We start from the raw sequence: 20,660 nt of genomic DNA, 5'->3' as shown, positions 1-20,660 counted from the left end.
AAGAACTGCACAGGCCAAATAGATATGAAAACTTCTAGTAATAGCTCAACCCCAAATTGAAAATAGGTACCATTCTCGAAATTTCAGTTTGAAAATGCGTTATTTTAATGTCAGGTATAGTTCATATTCTTCATTTCTACATAAAATCATTGAGTAAGTAGAAATATACGTATCGGTACAAAAATAGACCATTTTAAATCTTTACTCCGAAATGGCCTTCTTTCAGGTACCTATGCAATTCTGAACCTACCTAGAAATTGTCAAATTGTCCAGCAATGAAATAATACCGAGTACCGAATAACCTTTATTTACAACTGATGTTTATTTACTTCGAAATTGAATTCTTTCAGGTACCTATGCAATGCTGAACCGACCTAGAAACTGTCAAATTGTCCAGCATTGAAATAATACGTACACAAAAGAGTACCGAATAACCCTTATTTACAACTGATGTTTATCTAATGGGTCAATAAAATCTTGATATAAATCAAATAAATTTACACGAAATCACTTCTTGTTTACTTTCAAAGTACAATACCTAATCTGAGAGAGGTTCAAAACTACCTCAATTCTGTATTATATGAAATATGGTAAACACAAGATTATTTGCCTGACATCATTAAATCCAAATCGCTTTCCTTCAATAACAAACATTTCCTTTTTCTCAAACTTACGAAACCTTCGGTCCGAAGTAATAAGTTGACTATTGGATCTAAAATCTTCCACGAGGAATACATTTTTTCATTCGAAAAAGTAACATGAAAATCGGTCGTATGGCTTTTTTTAAACGACAAAATATTTTTTTTTGTTCGCGACAAATAATTCAGGTTTTCAAGAATATATTTCCTAAGAGACGGTCCTGATAGCTACAAGCCACGCCTCTCAGGGAGGAGCAACGATTTTTAGTTCACAATTCTGGCACTCGAAACAGATTTACAACGTCTCAGAGAATTTTGAGTAACTATGATGTAATATATTTCTAATTGGTATCATTGGAAAGAAGAAGAAATAGGCTATGACCAATTTGTATTAGATTTTCGAATTTAGGTCAACTGAAACGACAATAAATCATTCAAAATTGGTATTGAAAATCGTACTTTCTACTTCAATAAAACAATTAATTTGCAACTTAAAGTGAAATTATTACCTAACGAACATACAAGGGATTAAGACCTTCCAATATTGTTTTGAATCATCTCGATAGCGTTTACCGTTCCTGAGAAAATCAAGACCGAATTAGTTAAGAAAACGCCTGAATTTGCGCCGCGTGAACGGACTCTTAACGACACTGCAGACTTCCTGCAGTTGTTAAGAAATTGGTGGGATATTGTTAATAATAACAGTGTCATAAAGGGAATCGTTAGGAGAAATGAATTTTCTAAACCGATTTCGAATGAAGATGATGATTATAGAGTTAAGTTTTTGGAGAAATTTGTTGTGTGGATAAATAAATGGCATGATTTAGATTCCAACGGTCATCTCACAAATGATACTTACAAGGCTTTCGTTCAGAGTACTTCTACACTTTTGGATGTAATTAGGTATAGTTTCACAAATTATGACATTGAATATTTTTTACCGGGTAAATTCACCACCGAAAAACTTGAAAAGCGTTTTGGCAATTACAGACTTTTAAATGGTTGTAATTATAATGTATCATTGGATGTAGTTTTGAATGCGGAAAAGAAAATTAGAGTAAAGCGAATATTCGAATGCAATAGATCAACTTCTTCCCTTGACGATATAAAAAAAACTTTTCTTTAGAAATGAATGAGTCGTGTAGTTCTACTTTTGATGAGGACACATTAAATATCGATAAATTCAATGAAATATTTAATTCTAATTATTTAATCGAGTGTTCTGTAGATGAATCGGCCTCAATTTATATTGCAGGATATGGATCCCATAGTGCTTCCAAAAAATTAGATTGTAATATTTGCTTGTCCTTGGTTGTAGAAGAGAAAGGAAGTTCCGTTGATAATGAATATTTTGATAGTTTGCAGAGAGGGGGTCTATCAATTCCAACTATTCATGTCAGAATAATTTTTCTCCATATGTGTGCTATTTTCGAGGTAATTTTAAATGATAGTTCCTTAGAATCGAAATTTTTACGAGCGGTTGATCAAAAATATATTCTTTCAAAATTAACATTTCGAAGTATTCAGACAGAATACGCTTTTGAAAAATTTCAAAATACTTGATTATGTGGAAAGGACTATAAGAAAATTTTATTTCATTTGCTGTCAGTGTTCGCGAATATAATATTAAATGATTATAGAAAAGAGAAGACCAACTCTAACATTGAATCCAAAAGGACCGATTCACCCTTAGATTCATCCAAACACCCCCCAAAAAAAGAAAATTACAAACTCTCCAAATAGTATGAACAGAGAGAGAACAGAGATATATCATTTTATTCATTTATCAACTAGATAAGAGTTTATGTTCCGTTATTTTTATTTGCACAGAATATCTATATTATTTTATCTATTTATCAACTACAGAGTTTATGTTTTGTTATTTTTATTTTTTATTTCTGGTTGAATACCAATTGTTTTTGGGAAAATAGGGCTACTGGCGAACTACCCATTAAAAAGTAAAGCTTCACGGTAGTACCTCCTGGGTGTTGTGGAAACTACCTCTTCTAATAATTTAAAACAAAAAATAAACTGAATTTTCTCCCCAACAATAGTAGGTACTTTTCGAATTATTCCGTGTATTATGCAACAATTATAAACTAAGGATGCGGACATAAGGAGTCCGCGTCGAACTAACATCGAGAGAGCATGGGACTCCCTGAATCAACGTAAGCGACGTTGCCTTTCTCTGTGCACGGCTTGAGTTGAAGACGGCTGTGGTTGAATATAAGTTTTATTCTGAAAGCTTATTGGGTACGTTTTAGAATTATTAAATATGACGCTTAACTGTAACGAACTTTATTCAACTTAACTATATACATCAATGTTGGCGTTGCTTAAGACTCAACTATAGAATAGCCCAGAGTATAGAACATCTTACCAAGATCAGTGTTACAAACATAAATATAAATGAAGCAATGTTGTAAACATTCCAACACCCCCACTGTTCAGACATTGCTTAAACATATACTAAACCTAATTTGCTGCAAAAATTAGAATTTTTGACATTGTTTAGTCCTTTAGTCAGGATATCAGCAACCATTTCATCGGTGCTTATATACTGGACATTAATCTGTTTTTGATCTACGCAATCTCTAACGAAATGATGTCTTACATCGATATGCTTAGTTCTACAATGATTAGATGGATTGGCTAACAACTTCTGGGCACCTTGATTGTCGTTGAAAACAACAATTCTATCTTTGAAACGAACAAGCTCAAAAAGAAGATTTTTTAGATAGATCGCTTCTTTAACTGCCTCACTCAAGGCCATGTACTCTGCCTCGGTGCTGGATAAAGCAACTGTCCTTTGTTTCATGCTTTGCCATGAGATGGCACCTCCAGATAATCTGAACACGAAACCGGTATAAGACCGTCTGTCACTTTTATCATTTGCCCAATCCGCATCAGCAAATCCCTCCAAATCATTATCATTCTTGAAATATTTCAATTTAACCTTTTTTGTTTCTTTCAAGTACCTCAATATTCTTTTAGCACTTTGGCAATGTACGTCAGTATATTTGTTATTATATTGACTCAAAAAACTTACTGAAAAAGCAATATCTGGACGTGTCAACACACTCAAGTACATAAGACCTCCGATCAAGTTTTGATATGGAATATTGGGATCACGAATATTCTTATCAACCTTATTGAAATCTAAACCTTTATCTAATGGTGTTTTCACACCTTTACATTCTGTCATTTTAAATTTTGACAATAGTCTATCAATGTAATCTTCTTGATCTGCTTGAAGCAACCTTTTATCTGTCTTGTTTGAATTAATTCTTGATTAATTGATCTGATTTGTTTTCCTCTACGATTTCGTGCCAACAAGTCATACTCCCTTAACTGCTGCAGCGCAGAAGACTCGCTTCTTAGTCTGCTCCTCATTCTCAGAAGAAATTGTACTTGCTTCAAGTACAATAATGTTCTTATTCACTCCTGTAGAGGGCTCTTCTAAAACTTTACTATAGGGAAACCTGCCATTAAAAAGAGCATTTACACATTCATTCAAAGTGTAGAGGCAGTTTGAATGAGCCGTATTGTCGTCTACCAATAAGCAATTTGGAAGAGGATCTACTGAGTCAACAGGGGATCCTTTATCAGAGACCTCAGGATCCGTTGTTGTGGAAAGTGAAGCTACTGTAGCAGTTTCCTTGCTCTTTGAGCCTGATTTCTTATTTAGCTTCTTGTTGAACGACATGTTCTTCCCAATTATAGTAGCAATGTCTTTTTGACGTGAATACAAACATTTGTTATCATGGTCTCTAGTTAATTTTACACCTAAAATTTGTTTGGCATGTCCCTAAATCTTTTACCTTGAACCTTCTGGCTGTCTCATGTATACAGTTTCTTCAAGAAAACCATTGAGGAAAGCAGTAGTTACATCTAAGTGAAATATATCTAAATCTAACTTAACAGATAAACTCAGAAGGAGTTTTAACGTAGAATGTCTGACTACAGGAGCAAAGGTTTTTTTATAGTTAATGTTTTCCTTCTGTGTGTAACCTTTTGCCACTAACCTCGCACGATACACCACCTTATGGTCAATTCCACTCTTCAACTTATAAACCCACTTACACTCAACAATAGTCCCTTCCTTCGGTGGTTTCACTAATTCCCATGTCTCATTTTCTTCAAAGGAATCCATCTCGTTGAGCATGGCTGCTTTCCACTCTTCCGCATCTGGACTAGATAATGCTTCTGATACGGTTACTGGAACATCTTCTAAGTTGGTGTCTACATTGCCTGGTGAACATAGATAAGTTACATAATCAGGGTATAACTTAGGTTTAGGTTGTCTAGTAGATCGTCTTACTTGTTCGTCACCAAGTGTGACATCTTCAGGGATATAATCAGCATCTGACAGGTCATTTACCTCTTCATCGCTCTCATCAATACTTGAATCCCCCACTGAATCTTCACGTTCTAAGAGTTCATTACTAGGTTGTTGGATGATCACTTCAACTTCAGTGTGTCTCTCATCGATGGTCACATCTCTGCTGGTTACTATCTTTCTCGTAGCCGGATCATATAGACGAAAGCCTTTCACATATAGCCAACGAATATCATACTTGTGGCTTTCTTGTCCCACTTTCGACGTTTCTCCTTCGGTATGTAGGTAGCTTTGCTACCAAAAATTTTTAATTTTTCAACATTTGGCTTCCTATTATGCCAAACCTCGTAGGGTGTTTTGTTATTCAAACATAATGTCACTGACCTGTTTATTAAAAATACTGCAGTAAATGTACCGAATTCACCTGTGGAATTTTGCGTTTTTCTATTTCTCTTGAACTATTTTGACGGATGTTCTCTTTCTCCTCCCGTCTTCACAGGCGTTCCTCCCAAGGGTTCTCTTTCAACAAAGGCGCTGGTATATATTTTTTTGGTTCTTCTTGCTTCTTGTTGGAGGTTTTGTGCAGTTTCTCCAAAAGGTTTATATATACCCCACACTTTATGAAATTTGCTGGATGATCCCCACCGCAGTTCGCACATTTCGCTGGTGTGTCTATTGTTTTTGTACAGTCTTTCGTCAGATGTCCCTCTGCACATTTCAGACATTGATAGGGTCTGAAACAATCTGAGGTAGCATGGCCCCAATTTTGACATCTCCTACACTGCGTGATCTTTCTGTTTGTGTGATGTCGTTCCCATGATACGACGGTGTAGTTAACAATCCTGACATGTTGTTTCAGGTATCGAAGTGTTGTTTTTTGGTCGGTTATGACCAAGTACGCTGGATTTCTGGTTCCTTTCATTTTGAAGATGTCCTTTATATTTATGTTACTCTCCGACAAATCTGTTCTCAGGTCTTCAAGGTTTGTTCATCGTTTAGGCCTCGTACGACGAATGCATGGGATTTTTTGTCCCTCCTGGTAAATGTGTGGAAATCCAGGTCGTCGGATAGGAAATATTTTTTTAGGTTGTTGAACGCCTCTTCGGTTTCCACAAAGACGTTCGACGTATTTTTCCCATATTGGATATGCAATTTTGTCTCTTCGCCAATAATTCTTTCGATTATTTTCACCGTTTCGGAGTGTTTTTCGAAAACCCCGTCTACAACTATTGGGGGTATTCTCAATTTAAGTTTTGCTGTAGGGACTGACGGTTTGGGATTGTCGTTTCTTAGGGGTTCGAAACGATTCTTCAAAGTTATGCGCGGAACACTTGAAATTTCCATTAGTGTTTTGTTTTTTTTCACTTGAAGGCATCGACTGCTATGGTCATTAGCCTTGAGGTATTGAAGTATTGGCAGAAATTCTCCTCCTTGGTGCGTTTGATTAGGATTCTCCTCATATCGGAGTTTAACTTTTTTCCTCTTCGTAGGGCTCATACTCATTTTGTATTGGGTGGTTTCGAAAACTTGAACACTTGAGTCTTTGTTTCTTACTCACAACACTACACTTACGGCGTTGATACTAATTAAAATCTAGGCAATAGAACCAAACTTTTAAAACACATTACTAACTGACACTTTACTTATACTCTATACTACAGAAATGATCCTATGAAGTATCCCTTCTTTGGCACCATGTGGAGTGGCGAAGCCCAACTGATCTCCGATGGGCGACAATACCCAATTGTAGCATGGATTCGAATCTGGGTCATCTGGGGTGAATACGGGGATTTTGAGGCGTGAGATAATCAGGTCGCGCACCTCTTTCGCGTACCTTCCGTCGAGTGATTTTGCAAGCTGACGGAATTTGGCTAAGCTGGCTGTTAGACCGACATCTTCGAGTGACCACTCGACTTGCTGGGACCATACTTCTAGGTCATCTGGGGTGAATACGGGGATTTTGAGGCGTGCGATAATCAGGTCGCGGACCTCTTTCGCGTACCTTCCGTCGAGTGATTTTGCAACCTGACAGTATTTGGCTAAGCTGGCTGTTAGACCGACATCTTCGAGTGACCACTCGACTTGCTGGGACCATACTTCTGGGTCATCTGGGGTGAATACGGGGATTTTGAGTCGTGCGATAATCAGGTCGCGGACCTCTTTCACGTACCTTCCGTCGAGTGATTTTGCAACCTGACGGAATTTGGCTAAGCTGGCTGTTAGACCGACATCTTCGAGTGACCACTCGACTTGCTGGGACCATACTTCTGGGTCATCTGGGGTGAATACGGGGATTTTGAGGCATGCGATAATCAGGTCGCGGACCTCTTTCGCGTACCTTCCGTCGAGTGATTTTGCAACCTGACAGTATTTGGCTAGGCTGGCTGTTAGACCAACATCTTCGAGTGACCACTCGACTTGCTGGGACCATACTTCTGGGTCATCTGGGGGTGAATACGGGGATTTTGAGTCGTGCGATAATCAGGTCGCGGACCTCTTTCGCGTACCTTCCGTCGAGTGATTTTGCAACCTGACGGAATTTGGCTAAGCTGGCTGTTAGACCGACATCTTCGAGTGACCACTCGACTTGCTGGGACCATACTTCTGGGTCATCTGGGGTGAATACGGGGATTTTGAGTCGTGCGATAATCAGGTCGCGGACCTCTTTCGCGTACCTTCCGTCGAGTGATTTTTCAACCTGACAGTATTTGGCTAAGCTGGCTGTTAGACCGACATCTTCGAGTGACCACTCGACTTGCTGGGACCATACTTCTGGGTCATCTGGGGTGAATACGGGGATTTTGAGACGTGCGATAATCAGGTCGCGGACCTCTTTCGCGTACCTTCCGTCGAGTGATTTTGCAACCTGACGGAATTTGGCTAAGCTGGCTGTTAGACCGACATCTTCGAGTGACCACTCGACTAGCTGGGACCATACTTTTGGGTCATCTGGGGTGAATACGGGGATTTTGAGGCGTGCGAGTACTTCTGGAGTAGGTGCTGCGGCGGATTGGTTCGGCATCTTGGCGATTGGAGTTATGTCCGCGAGCAAATCGTCCCTGTCACTCATAAAGTTGACGTTGATCACGTCGGGGTCACCAGTCTGTAATCTGCTTATATTGTGGGAACAGATTAATCCCCACAGGGCGCGCCACCGTGACGGTAAAGAGTAATCCCCACAGTTTCAATGGAGAATACGGTCTGCACTGTATGTTGCACACTGTCTTGCCATGCCATGGCCATTGTATTATCGAATTTGTAGATTCTTTTTATCCTCGTCGCCAATCTGTTGTGTGTGTAGGTATAATGAATGGCACTCACAACTTCACTTATAAATTATTTATCGTAACAGTAACACTTAATATAATATATACAGCGTAGTTTAGTTATTCGTGTGTAACGACGGCGGTAATTCAGACAGTTCGTAAACATGAAGGAAGGAATAAAAATGAGGTTAGGTAGGGTAGGTACTCAGACCACAGAGTTGGATAAATAAGAAGGAAAATGGTCTCTACAAATATATAACAGTGGGGTAGGCGGCAGTTAGCGCACACGGCAGGAGTGGTTTTTGGTTTCGGGCAATCGAAGGACCAGTGTTCCTCACTACATTTCACACATCTTGGCTTCAAGTGACATGTAGATTGCGTGTGGCTAAGCTTTGGCATCTAAAACATTGTTTGAAAGTTTACTTTGTTTTTTGGGTTTCAACTTGGATTTTAGAGAACCCTAGATGCGTCAGGTTGAATATTTCTTTGCTGGCTTCGGTGCGTGAAAGCTTGACCAACATCATTGGGAAATAGTGTTTCTCGACTTCCACTCTTCTGTAAAGTTGGGTGGTTTCGAAAACTTCGAATTCTCGTCTCTCAAGTTTTTCCTTAATAGATTTTTCTGTTTCATGGCCAGAAATGCCGCGAATTACAACGCGGAGTAATTTGTCATCAGATAATGTGTATGAAAAACACTCCTGATCGTGTTCTTCAAGACCTGAGGCCAGTTTTCGGTGGTCGTCTGTGGTCTCGGGGTAGATTTGCAAACCCTGGTTGGTCTGCTTCGCAAATTTTATCTTTATTTGGCGTTCGTCTGCCATCTTTTCAATAGACAGGAATGAATTTGAATTCCTCACCTTGATTGAAAAAATTCTTGGGGGGCTTTGGGTGAAATTGGTTTGAGTGCCTTGGTGAGGGGCACTGATTTCCTTGGCATTGGTGGGATTTCGATTTTCCTGCTCTGCCTATGTTGTTGCGCGGAGATCTCTCTGGATGAAGCGCTGGGGCTTGGGCTTGGGCTTCAACAGTTACTTGCTATTTGATTGGAGTTGTCATCCTCCATTATTTCGTCTTCAAGCATAGCGAAGCTGTTCTGTGTGGGGGATGGGACTTCTTTTTGACGGATTTTCTCTGCAGAAACGTTTATTACCGTTTCGCCATTCTCCGTTGTCTTCCTCACTTTGGTTTTCGTAGGTGAGTGTGTTTGTCGGTGAAGGAGGGGCATAGCTCATGTAGAGGGAAAGTTTCGCTCTTAATTTAGCGTTTTCCTTGCGTATTTCCATCAACTCCGACCGGAGTGATTCAATGATCACTTTCAGCTCTTTCATACTTTGATGTTGTCCCGGAAAGATCCGGGCTCGTGAATTTGGACGTTTAAATTTCCGTCAACTTCCTTGATTCCACGCTAATAGGGTAGCTTTCTTCTAGACATTTGCCAAATCCAGGGCCCCCGCAACCGCGCGTTCAACGCGTGCACCGCACGCGGGCGCCACTCTTAAGGGGCGCCAAAATCTCTTATAGACCTCATGAAAATCCGAAAGACCAAAGGTTTTTGAAAAAAAAATTTTTTTTATTTTTTCAACAATTTTAAACGTTCAAAGACATCTTTTACACATCCAAACGAGTTCCCGAACGTCACAATCCCTATAAAATAACCTCGGCCACAGATTGCAATTATACGATTCTTTTCGAGTAAACAAATCATAAATAATCATCCCTTTGTCGGTACGGGATTTCTTTATGGACCACCTTGCACCGGACAGCGGGCACCATTTCTTCGATCATCACTAAAACGCATATGGTGCACATAAACAATCATAAATACCGAAGCGATAGCTTTTAGCCAGCGGAATTACTGAAACTTTCGCCACCATCTGTAGGAAAAATACTACATGTTACAGAGAATTTCTGAAACTGCCAAAATCTGCTTGCTATGCTATAACAACAGAAACCTATCCAAAGAATAGTTATTTTGTTTCGAAACGTTTAGGGTTGAGGTCAAGACGCAAAAAATTGAAATACTCAGATAATTGGAAAGATTTGTATTTTGTGTAATTGTGGTTTGTTTTACTGTTTCTTGTTGTGATTAAATTAAATTTTATGAAATGGTAAGTACCTATCCACATACAGTATTAGCATTTCTATTAGTCTATAAAATTCGATTTTTTTTTTCTGTTTAAAATGGTGCACATCCTAAATTAGCCCTTACCTATATACTATAATATTATTTTTATTTGCTTCAAATAGGGAAGTATTGTTTGTAATCGTGAAAAAATTGAATCAACTTTGATATTTTGAATTTGTGACCTGGGGCCATCATCATATTATACTTAATTTTTTTTTTAATATGCACCCTGGATCTGAATTATTTATTTGATGTTCGTAGCCGTTTGACATTCTGAAAAAATTATATTTCACCTTTGCCAAAAATTAATTATTATAACAGGAACAGGGTATGTGCTTCAGATCGGTCTTAACTTATTATTATTATTAATATTAACTCCGTTTAGGTTTAAAGGCTCGGATTTAAGGTTTAAATTCATAAAAATGAAAACATACGAGTTATTCTCAAAGGGATGGCGCAAAGTAAATCATGGGTGAATGTCCTTACCAATTTTGGATCAAGTTTTTCTTAAATTCTAGGAGCCATACAAGAGAAAACGACCTTCTGGTGCAAATTTTCGAGAGCAAAAAAAAGCTAGACTTCAACAAAGGGAGAAGATGGCTGGGAGTATGGAATAATATTTAATAATTATTTATAATAATATTAATATTTTAATATAGTATTATGAATAATTTAAAGAAGAATAAAGCTCAGGTTTTGAAAACTCTACAGTTTCATTACAAAATTAAAATAAAATGCGGTTTTGATCGAATGCTTGAATAAAATAATGAAACATTTAAAAAATGTATTATGCAACAACTGACAGCATAAAGTTCTCAAGGCATTCAATAAAGGTTGCTGATAGTTTTTTTAACCCTTCTACAAATAAATTCCTAACAAAAACTGAAACATTTTTTGCCGATTATCCTGCGACGTTTTTCTCCACTTCCCCCCTTTTTGGGGCGCCAAAATATTTTCGACACGCGGGCGTTGATGACCCTTGCGGGGGCCCTGGCCAAATCTAGTCACTACGGACAATATTGGGCACTATTATCCATGCACTGTCACTAATTTTCAAGAGTGATTCTAATAAGAACCCGCTCTTGCGAGCGTTTCACTCTTAGTCTGTCCTATTTTCTAGCGATCACACGTGTACAACACAGAAACACTTGAAAACATTAACAATCACAACAGAAAACTTACCAGAGGACTGGGATCAATTCTCTAGAACTCACTACTCTCACTCGACGAGTTGTGGTCACTGAATTGAATTCGAATTCAATTGAATCAACTGTGAATGAATGCGATTCCTTTTCTTAAGATGAAATAGAGCGGAGTATTTATAGGTTTTCAGGTACAAAAAAGGTGATAAGAAAACTGAAAACTCTAATAACACAAGTAAGTCCATTGGACATCCAATGGGCAACCACAATGTGTACACTGGACTGCATATGGACATCCATGGGACATTCACTTTCCACCTTTTTGGACTTCCATAGGATGTCCCGGACGAACATCCAATGGATTTCTTTACTGTACATCCAATGGATGTCTTTGCTGAATATCCATAGGACAATCTGCTCTGGACATTGACTGTACTATTTGGACATCCATTGGACAACCAGATTGTGTACATAGCATTACATATGGACGTCCATAGGGCATCTACTCTCCATCCATAGAATATTGCTATTGGATATCTATGGGATACCCATTTTGTTCATACATAGGATATCCTTTTTGTACAGTGATTTCACTAATTCAACAGCTAATATCTTCACAACCAATAGAGATTTCTGACATTTGAAAATTATATTGAATGAAAATTCTGTCGTCTTTCAGAAAATGCTTCGTCAACTTCATATTCTCTTTATATCAAAGCTACTATGTTTGAACTCATCAAAAACGATAATCGAGGAAACCAAATTTTAAGATTCAACTAAATTTAGTGGCATTTTTTGAAAACAATGTGAATATTTTACACTATTGTATTTCTTGGAAGGGCGAGACAAATAACGGACACTAGTTCACCTGTTGAAAAGCACAACATAAAGAGAGAGAGAGAGCTTTATTAGTAGACACAGAACAGTGGTTGAGAGAGATCATAGAAAAGTAAGCATGTATTGAAACGGTATAAACCTAAATTTTTAGATACATGATTCAATTTCAACACTCCCACTTATCTAAACAATTTCATTATTCCTTAATCCTAACATTGAACAAAACTTATTGTGTTTTACTGAACATAATGCCTTAGTAAGCACATCTGCTGGCATTTCATTTGTAGGTAAATATTCTAAACAACATAATTTATTTGAGATTGCTTCTCTAATAAAATGGTATCGAACATCAATATTTCGATCTTTTATTAACTAAAGTATTTTCAGCTAATTTTTGTGCACTTTGGTTATCATTAAACACAGTTATACAGTTATAATATCCCAAAAATTCATGTAAAACATTTCTAAAATATATAGCTTCCGTTGAAGCTTGCGATATAGCCATATATTCGGCTTCGGTAGTACTTAAGGCTACAGTAGATTGGTTCTTACATTCCCATGAAACAGCTCCATCTGCCCATTTGAAAATAAAAGCTGTATATGATCTTCTATCGATACAGTTTCCCGCAAAATCTGCATCAGCAAATCCTAATAATTCTGAATTGTCATAGCTATACTCTCAATGCAAAGACCTTGTGCCCTTTAGGTATCGCAATATTCTTTTGGCACATTACCAATGTAAATCTGAGTATGAGTTATTAAATTGACTGAGAAAATTTACAGCGAAAGTGATGTCTGGTATGGTCAAAACAGATAAATACATTAGACTACCCAGTAACTGAAGATGAGGCAAATCATTTCTACACTTTTCTGCATTTGTTTTATCCCAACAGTGGTTCCTTTCAAATGGTATGCTTACTGGTTTACAATCGCTCATATTAAATTTCTTCAGTATGACATTGATATACTGTTCTTGATCTAATTTAATCTTTTGTTTTCTCTATCAATCCTTACTCTCATGCCTAAACATTGTTTTAGTTCTCCAAGATCTTTAATTTTAAATTTAGTGGCTAAGTGTTTCTTCAAGTTATTTGTTTCTTCCATAGAGTCAGAAAAGATGAAGAAATCGTCTACATAGAGTGCAATTATGGTCATTAAACCGTTATTTTTCTTTATGAATATACATGGTTCATATTTACTTTTAATATATAGGTAGTTTGACAAGACATCTTCAACTTCCATGTACCATGCTCGAGACGATTGCTTTAAGCCATAAATCGCCTTATTTAATTTTAACACTTTATTACAAATTTCAGGAATGTTGTGATCGAAACCTTCTGGAATTTCCAGTTTTCCATTCAAAAAAGCTGTGATTACATCTTAATGTTGAATGTCTAAGTTATGTTTAACTGCTAATGCAAAAAGTAATCTTAATGTAGAATGTTTAACTACTGGAGAGAAAGTTTCATCGAAATCAATTCCAGGTCTCTGATCGAAACCTTTGCGACTAACCTTGCTCTATATAGAATTTGTCCTTCACTGTTTACTTTTTCCTTGAAAACCCACTGGCACTTCACAGGCCTTTGACCTTTCGGAAGGTCTACTAACTGCCACGCACTGTTTTCACTAAAACACTTCAACTAATTTTTAATGGCTTTTATCCATTGGTCTCGATCTGGTCCAGCAAGGGCCTCTTCCACTGAAATTAGGTCTCCCACTGAAAGTAGACTTTCTTCATCTGAATCGTCTGGTTTTCCTGGACTGAAATACGTGATGAAGTCGTCAAAATTCTTGGGTTTTTTGATCCTTTGAGATAATCTGGCGATGTCTCCACTGCTGGTATTCTCTTCTTCAAGACTATCTTCTGAAATGGTGTTTTCTTTATATTCTTGCTCTTGCAAATTATGTGTTGGCTCTCGATATGGTTGAGATTCTCTCTTTGGAATTTCTTCTTGCAAACAAATTACATTTTCATTTGGGCTGATACTATATTTTTCTTCGATAATGGACATCTTACTTTCTTTCTTTAACCCAGATATGCCTGAAACTTTTTTTTGCTTCTTTTTCAAATCACTTTTAGTTTTGATAGTTTATGGTTAATAATAAACACTTTTTTAACGAAATTTTTTATTTTTTTTGCTTTATATAAGAAAAAAATGGTGTATGTTATAACAGACAGTAGGAATTAGAACTACTATGCGAAATGAGAAATGATAGTTTTCTATTATCTATACAATAGGTAGGTTTCATAACAATTTTATTCTCTTGAATGATATTTGATGAAACATTCTTTCGGATGGAGTGCAACGTTGCATTTGCTACATCTAAAGGCCGCAAGTTTATGGCAGTACCCACATCTCGTCTGTTTTTCTTGATAAACTATAAGATGATCAAGTCTGTCGTATCTGGATTCCATTCGATGATATTTGCTTTGCTTAGAAGGGCCCCGTTTGGTTGTCTTTTTGAATGTTTCAAGAAGGCCAGAAGCAATACATCTTCGGAATGTTAAGTGATCCATTTTTCCTCCGTTGAATTTATGTAACTGCCATGCGTTTTGTTCTGCCATGTCAATGCAGTGTGAGAAAAGGGACGAGTACCACTTTTTTCCTCTTATGCAGACCCGGTACAAACCAATATTTTGGTCTGCCCGATCAACTCCACCCATATTCTCATTGTATTTTTTTATGAGATGCGGTTGATTGATATATATGTGTTTCTTTTCCTTTTGAGAAAATCGTTTAACAGAAAGAGTTGGAAAGGGAGAAGTTACATTTGACCCAATGGTTACAACATTGTTGTCATTCCACTTGCAAACAATGATGTTTTCGCCCTCAATGCAACTATAATCAAATGTACCTCGTGATTCCTTTTTCAATGCTTTAGAGCTTTTTAGAGGGCAGTTTTGAAGTCGATTTTCTCTCATTGTGCCCGTACATTTTATGCCTCTTTTTGCGAGCTCTATAAGTAAAATTATGGACGTGAAAAAGTTGTCACAAAATATGTGATAAGGAACGTTATTATATATGAGCTGTAAAACATCTGCAAACTGTAAAACCACACTGGCACCTAAACCAAGATGATGATATTTCTTAGGTAGTTGAGTCCCTGATCCCTGGTATGGTTCAAACCATTCAACATATCCGTTTCTAGTAGTTCCTGTCCAAAATTTGTAACCCCAGCGGATCGGTTTTCCTCGAATGAATTGCTTCGTGCCATGGCCACCATAATATGGCACCATGGACTCGTCAAGGCTGTGGAATTCTTGAAAGGGGGCAAAAGCTTGGAATTTTTTGTTCAAAGTGTCAAATAGAGGGCGCAGTTTGGTAAATTTGTCGTCTTTAGTCAACTTTGTATTGTCATTACAGTGAAGATTTTGCATTATGAAACTAAAACGATCCCTCGACATTGCTTCATAAACTAGCTTGCTTCCAGCATCCTCAGCATTCTCCCAATACATAGCCCTTCTAGGAAATTTATAATATCCGGAGAGTAACAAAATACCAATGAAACATTTAATTTCTTCAGTGGATACGTCCCCTGATCTGTTATGCTGAGAGGCATATAAATTTGTGAAGTTTCTTATCAAGTCGATTATCTCATCGTCTACAAACAAGAAAAAAAGATCTATTGGCGATAAAGTATTTTTCGAGCCTTGCTTTTCTTGCCATGTTGAGAGACAAGCATTTATATCAGTTTTTTTCCATGTAAAAGTAGGTTTAGATTTTTTGAATGTGGATGTCTCGAAGAGCAACTTCTGGTGCTTTGGTTGCAGAAACGAAGACAACGGTAACTCATCCTCTCTGTCATAGCCATCTGCACTTAGTATGTCATTATTTTCGAAACTAACCTCAGCCTCCGCCCTAAGTTGATTTCCAGGGAGATTATTGATATCTACCTTAGCTTCATCTCCCGAGTCTTCATCCGTCTCGTAGCCATCGGAAGGGGGAAATATGGAAATTGTATCAGGAATGTCGTAAGACTCATCCAAGTTTTCAATTTCTTCCATAAGCTCGTGTAATGTTAAGGGTTTCTTCCAATAGCTGCAAAAAATAAAATGACTAAATATAGTAGTCTATTATACTACTGTCTGTTATAACAAACATTAACTTTAGAGGTTATGTTTTGAATCTAAAACGAGAAATATTTGACGAAATATGTTTACATGTGAAAAATACCTTATATTTTAAACAAGTTTCAGTAATGAATTAAAAAAAGATAACTTATATCCTGAAAATACTTACTATTTGTTATCCATGTTTTGCACAATAATGAAATCACTGATTCAAATTCAGGGTATTGCTGGATTAACTGACACAGACGAAAATATTCAAAACGAATAGATATGCCAGTTCATTCAAAAAAGCAGTAATACTGTCGCCATCTATGAATAAGTAGCGCAAGGTACATATATTTCGACTTTTGAGAGGTGTCTGTTTTAACATACGGTAGGTGTATCCATAGTATAAGGAAAGGATAGTAAGCCAGTGTAGTGCTTTTTTCGATTTTGTTGATGTTGAGCGCCATCTAGTTGCACTCATGTTAAGCCTCGAATTTCACTGTCAAAAAATTGGTCCGTAAAGTGGAGCCCTCTGAAAGAATTGGTGTTATTTTGAAGAACTAAAACATTTGAAATAGAGTGGTCAGAAGATTTCCATATTTTGATATTTTTTCTGCTCTACAATAAGAATTTACGCCAGTGGCGTGTATTTGTGATAAACAAGTACAATGCTACAAGTTATCATGAAATCACCAATCAGGTCCAGTCGTCATGAAATGATATCTCTAGGTTTTTTCAGGATTGATGAATGGAATAAACTCCATTTTCCGGGATATCGATATTGCAATTGAATATATTTGAAGAATATTCGATTGATATTGTTTTGTTATAGATTGAGTGGAATAAGTAAAGTTTCTATCAACATTGATTTCCTAATGTCGTAAGTTCCAATGAAATTTCTCAAAAGCTATATTTAGCATTTGACAGTTGGTTTCGATCATTTTTTCCCAACCTTTTACGATTCTTAGAGTTATGTATTTTATTATTCGACTGTAATAATATTTTCTGACCGAAAAATCAGCCCATGTTTTTATGAATATTTGAAGAAAAGTTTACCTTAAACAACCAAATTATATTGAAATATCTCAATGATGTTGAAAATAAATAAAATCATGTTTTATTTTTATATTTACCTTATATTTAAAATTGAAATGAATATTTTCGGGTTGTAGTTTGTGGATTGAACATATCAATGGATTTTTCATATAGCTCAGGAGCTTGAAATATTAGAGGTTTCCTAGTAATACATCTTTTTTGATAAAAATGAAGGAAAAAACTTGAAAATTCAGTTTTAACCCTTCAAAGGCGGAATTATTATTTTTTCAAGAGAGCAAATTTAGCGATTCTATTGAGTGAATTCCATTTATCAGTGTTGGGTAGAATAAGAATTATGCATTTTTTTCCTTTATTTTTCTCAAAAAAATGGCGTAACCATATGGTCACACTAGCCCAATATGAATACAGAAATGTCGAACAAATTATTTAATGTGAAATATATAAAAACATTCCACACATAGTCCCAAATCACATTTATTGCACTGTGTTCGACCAACAGAGGAGCATCCTTCTCCGGCACATCTTCTCCTCTTGTTATTTGGAACTGGAACAACTAAGTGGTCCTTATGGTCATACCTGATATCATCCGAAATCCTATTCATGGAGACACTATTTCTACTCGTTGTTGGTCTTCCATATCTTTTTGGGGCAGTTTTAAACCTATTTAGGTATACCTTTACAATTTCTCTTCTGAAATTCAGATTAGTAATTGAATTACCTGCACTTTTATACTGTATCCATGCATTGTGTAATGCGGTATCTATAAGCCAAGTAAGTAACGGCCAATACCATTTCTTACTTCTGATACCTATTCTATGGCGCGCAATATCTTCGTCCATCCGATCTGTCCCACCCATATATTTATTATAGGCATTTATAAGACGTGGCTGGGGAATTTGAATAATTTTCTTCTCGGACTGTGAATATCTTTTCACCAAAGAAGTGGGTTCAATTCCATAAGAAGTTGAAGCCATGGTAACAGGGGCATTGTCAGTCCAACGCACTAGTATCACACCTTCATCTTTTGAAATTTTAGACTCGATAGAACCTCTTTTTTTTTTCTTCATGTCTAATTTAGAAGTTATTGGGCAGTCCTTTGGAACCCTATTTTCTCTAACGGTTCCTGTAACTCCATAGCCTCTTTGCTTTAGCTCCGTCAAAAGATTGAAACTCGTAAACAAATTGTCTGTATAAATTTGATAACGAAGATTTCTATCTGGCAAGGAGTCTAGCATTATTAGTAATGGAGAAGTAGCTTTTCCAAATTTATTGTCATATTCAGTAACCGACTTCGGATTACTTCCCTGATATATATCGAAGTTGATTAGGTAGCCGTTTTCGGCATTCAAACTCCATACTTTATAGCCAAATCTTATCGGTTTTCCGCGAATAAACTGTTTGCAGCTGTGTCTGCCATAGTATTTCACCATACATTCGTCGTAACTCATATTTTCTGTCGGCTTAAAATATTTCAAATAATTTTTTTGAAGTTTTTCAATGAGCGGCCTAAGTTTCCACATTTTGTCTTTGTAATTGGGTTTGGTATTATCGGCACAATGTAAAAAACGCATTATCTGTCGAAATCTGTCCCTACGCATTGCTTCCTTTACTAATTGATTTCCCATGTCCGATTCTGAATCCCAGTAAAAACATTTTCCGGGAAGAGAGTTATACCCGGTCAAAATAAGTATACCGATGAAACACTTCATTTCATCAGATTCTATTTTCGGATCTGGATGGTTTAGGAAGAGCGCATATTTATTTGATTCTTCTACTAACATACGAACAATGTCGTCGTCGAAAAACAATTCAAATAAATCTGTTGGGGATTTTCCTATAAAATTGGTATAGTCTGGCTGTGGAAATACTGCTGTCGTTTTTAGAAGATCGCCCTCGATCCAAGTTCTTTTGAGTGTTTCTTTCACTTTCTTCTGCGGCTTCTTCGTTGAATTCGTCTTTTTGGTGCTCTTGTTTGAACTAGTGCTTGGACCACATTTTTCAATCTGACTAACTTCACTTTCTAATAAACTATTGTCTCCTTCACTGCCTTCTTCATTTGAAACATCTTCGAAGCCAGTTATGCGCGAATTGTCAGAAAGTCGGATTTCTGCTGCAGTTGATAATTGGCCACGTGATAAATTATCCATTTCCCCGCCTTCTTCATCACCCGAATCTTCATCTGTCAGTACATTTGGTTCCGGCGGTGATATGTAAATGTCACACACACCATTGCTATCTTCTTCGTCGTTATATACTATATCTAAGGCTTCTTTGAGAGAGAAACCTCGCCTGAAACAAAAAATATCAATTTCTGCCAGATTCGGCTAGTGTCACCATGCGGTCACAGTCAAGTTTGCATCAAAGTTGATTTTGAACAGAGAAGAGATATTCAAATCTAATATATTCTTGAAATTCCTCACACATTTCACCAACTATTGAAACAAATATAATTAAAAGATATTCAGTTTGAAATAGAAATTTGATACTTACACAAATTTGGGATCCATTTTATTGCGAATACCTAACAAACACGGCAGTTCACCTCTATTACGAATGAGAAATCAGTGGAATAACAATGCGACACGTTCACACTACAAAGTTCCTAAGTCAACTGAATAAATATCATCGCTTCCTCACGTATACTAAGATATACGTACATATGTCAGCTGATTTTGTGCAGCGCTGTAGGTGTGACCATATGGTCACGGTAGCCTTTGAAGGGTTAATATCAAATAAAAGAAATTTTATAAAGAAAAGTTCAAGAGTTGGTAGAGACAGATGGAATTTTAGTTCTTCTATACATACTAAGCAAATAGCCACTCTTAGTGCTGTGCAGTTTTTTTTATAAAGTAAATAAGCTACTTTATTAAATCCAAGCTCAACCATTAACGAAGAAAGAACTGAAAATGATTTTTTAAATCAGAATCGTTGTTATCCTTGTTTAATTAAAACTCTTAGCTCTCTGGTTAACATCAGTTCTACAAGATCTTGTTCTAAATCTGTTATTTATCCAGCATTTGAGAAAGGACCTATTGCCTCAATCCTTTCAATATTCAAGTAAATGGTAACAAGTGAGTATCAAGGTGAATTTAGATGTCAGAAATACATTAAAGAATTCAGCTACGACCAGGTCAGAAGCTTTCGATTTCTAATTCAATAAAAATTTAGAGAGATTTCCTCAAATTTTACTGAATTAGAAA

General features: G+C 36.8%; 3 protein-coding genes across 3 annotated transcripts; all 3 read right to left on the bottom strand.

Annotated features, from left to right (window-relative positions):
* Window positions 1-3,096: 3,096 nt before the first annotated feature.
* LOC123675445 (secreted RxLR effector protein 161-like) lies at window positions 3,097-3,843 on the bottom strand. Its single transcript, XM_045610805.1, has one exon. The coding sequence runs from the start codon at window positions 3,841-3,843 to the stop codon at window positions 3,097-3,099; it is 747 nt and encodes a 248-aa protein (XP_045466761.1).
* A 10,144-nt stretch (window positions 3,844-13,987) lies between these two features.
* Window positions 13,988-16,795, bottom strand: LOC123675444 (piggyBac transposable element-derived protein 3-like). The gene is made up of 3 exons (XM_045610804.1): window positions 16,589-16,795; window positions 15,204-16,387; window positions 13,988-14,298 (listed from the first exon to the last, which is right to left on the bottom strand). Exons 1-3 carry the CDS (start codon window positions 16,600-16,602, stop codon window positions 13,988-13,990), a joined length of 1,509 nt encoding a protein of 502 aa, XP_045466760.1. The 5' UTR covers window positions 16,603-16,795.
* Window positions 16,796-17,697: 902 nt separating this feature from the next.
* Window positions 17,698-20,185, bottom strand: LOC123676865 (piggyBac transposable element-derived protein 3-like). Its single transcript, XM_045613120.1, has 2 exons — window positions 19,951-20,185; window positions 17,698-19,749 (listed from the first exon to the last, which is right to left on the bottom strand). Exons 1-2 carry the CDS (start codon window positions 19,965-19,967, stop codon window positions 17,883-17,885), a joined length of 1,884 nt encoding a protein of 627 aa, XP_045469076.1. The 5' UTR covers window positions 19,968-20,185; the 3' UTR covers window positions 17,698-17,882.
* Between the last annotated feature and the right edge of the window lie 475 nt (window positions 20,186-20,660).

Source organism: Harmonia axyridis, chromosome 3, assembly GCF_914767665.1.
Source record: "Harmonia axyridis chromosome 3, icHarAxyr1.1, whole genome shotgun sequence".
NCBI lineage: Eukaryota > Metazoa > Arthropoda > Insecta > Coleoptera > Coccinellidae > Harmonia > Harmonia axyridis.
Note: the sequence above shows the minus strand (reverse complement) of the source record. Positions and strands in the feature narration are given on the sequence as shown.

Excerpts from the sequence above, each read along its gene's own strand:
- LOC123675445 (XM_045610805.1), bottom strand. The coding sequence starts at position 3,843 with ATGACAGAATGTAAAGGTGTGAAAACACCATTAGATAAAGGTTTAGAT.
- LOC123675444 (XM_045610804.1), bottom strand. Across the intron at positions 14,299-15,203 it reads ATTGAAAAAGGAATCACGAG|AAGAAATTCCAAAGAGAGAA; the intron begins GTACATTTGATT and ends TTTGTTTGCAAG.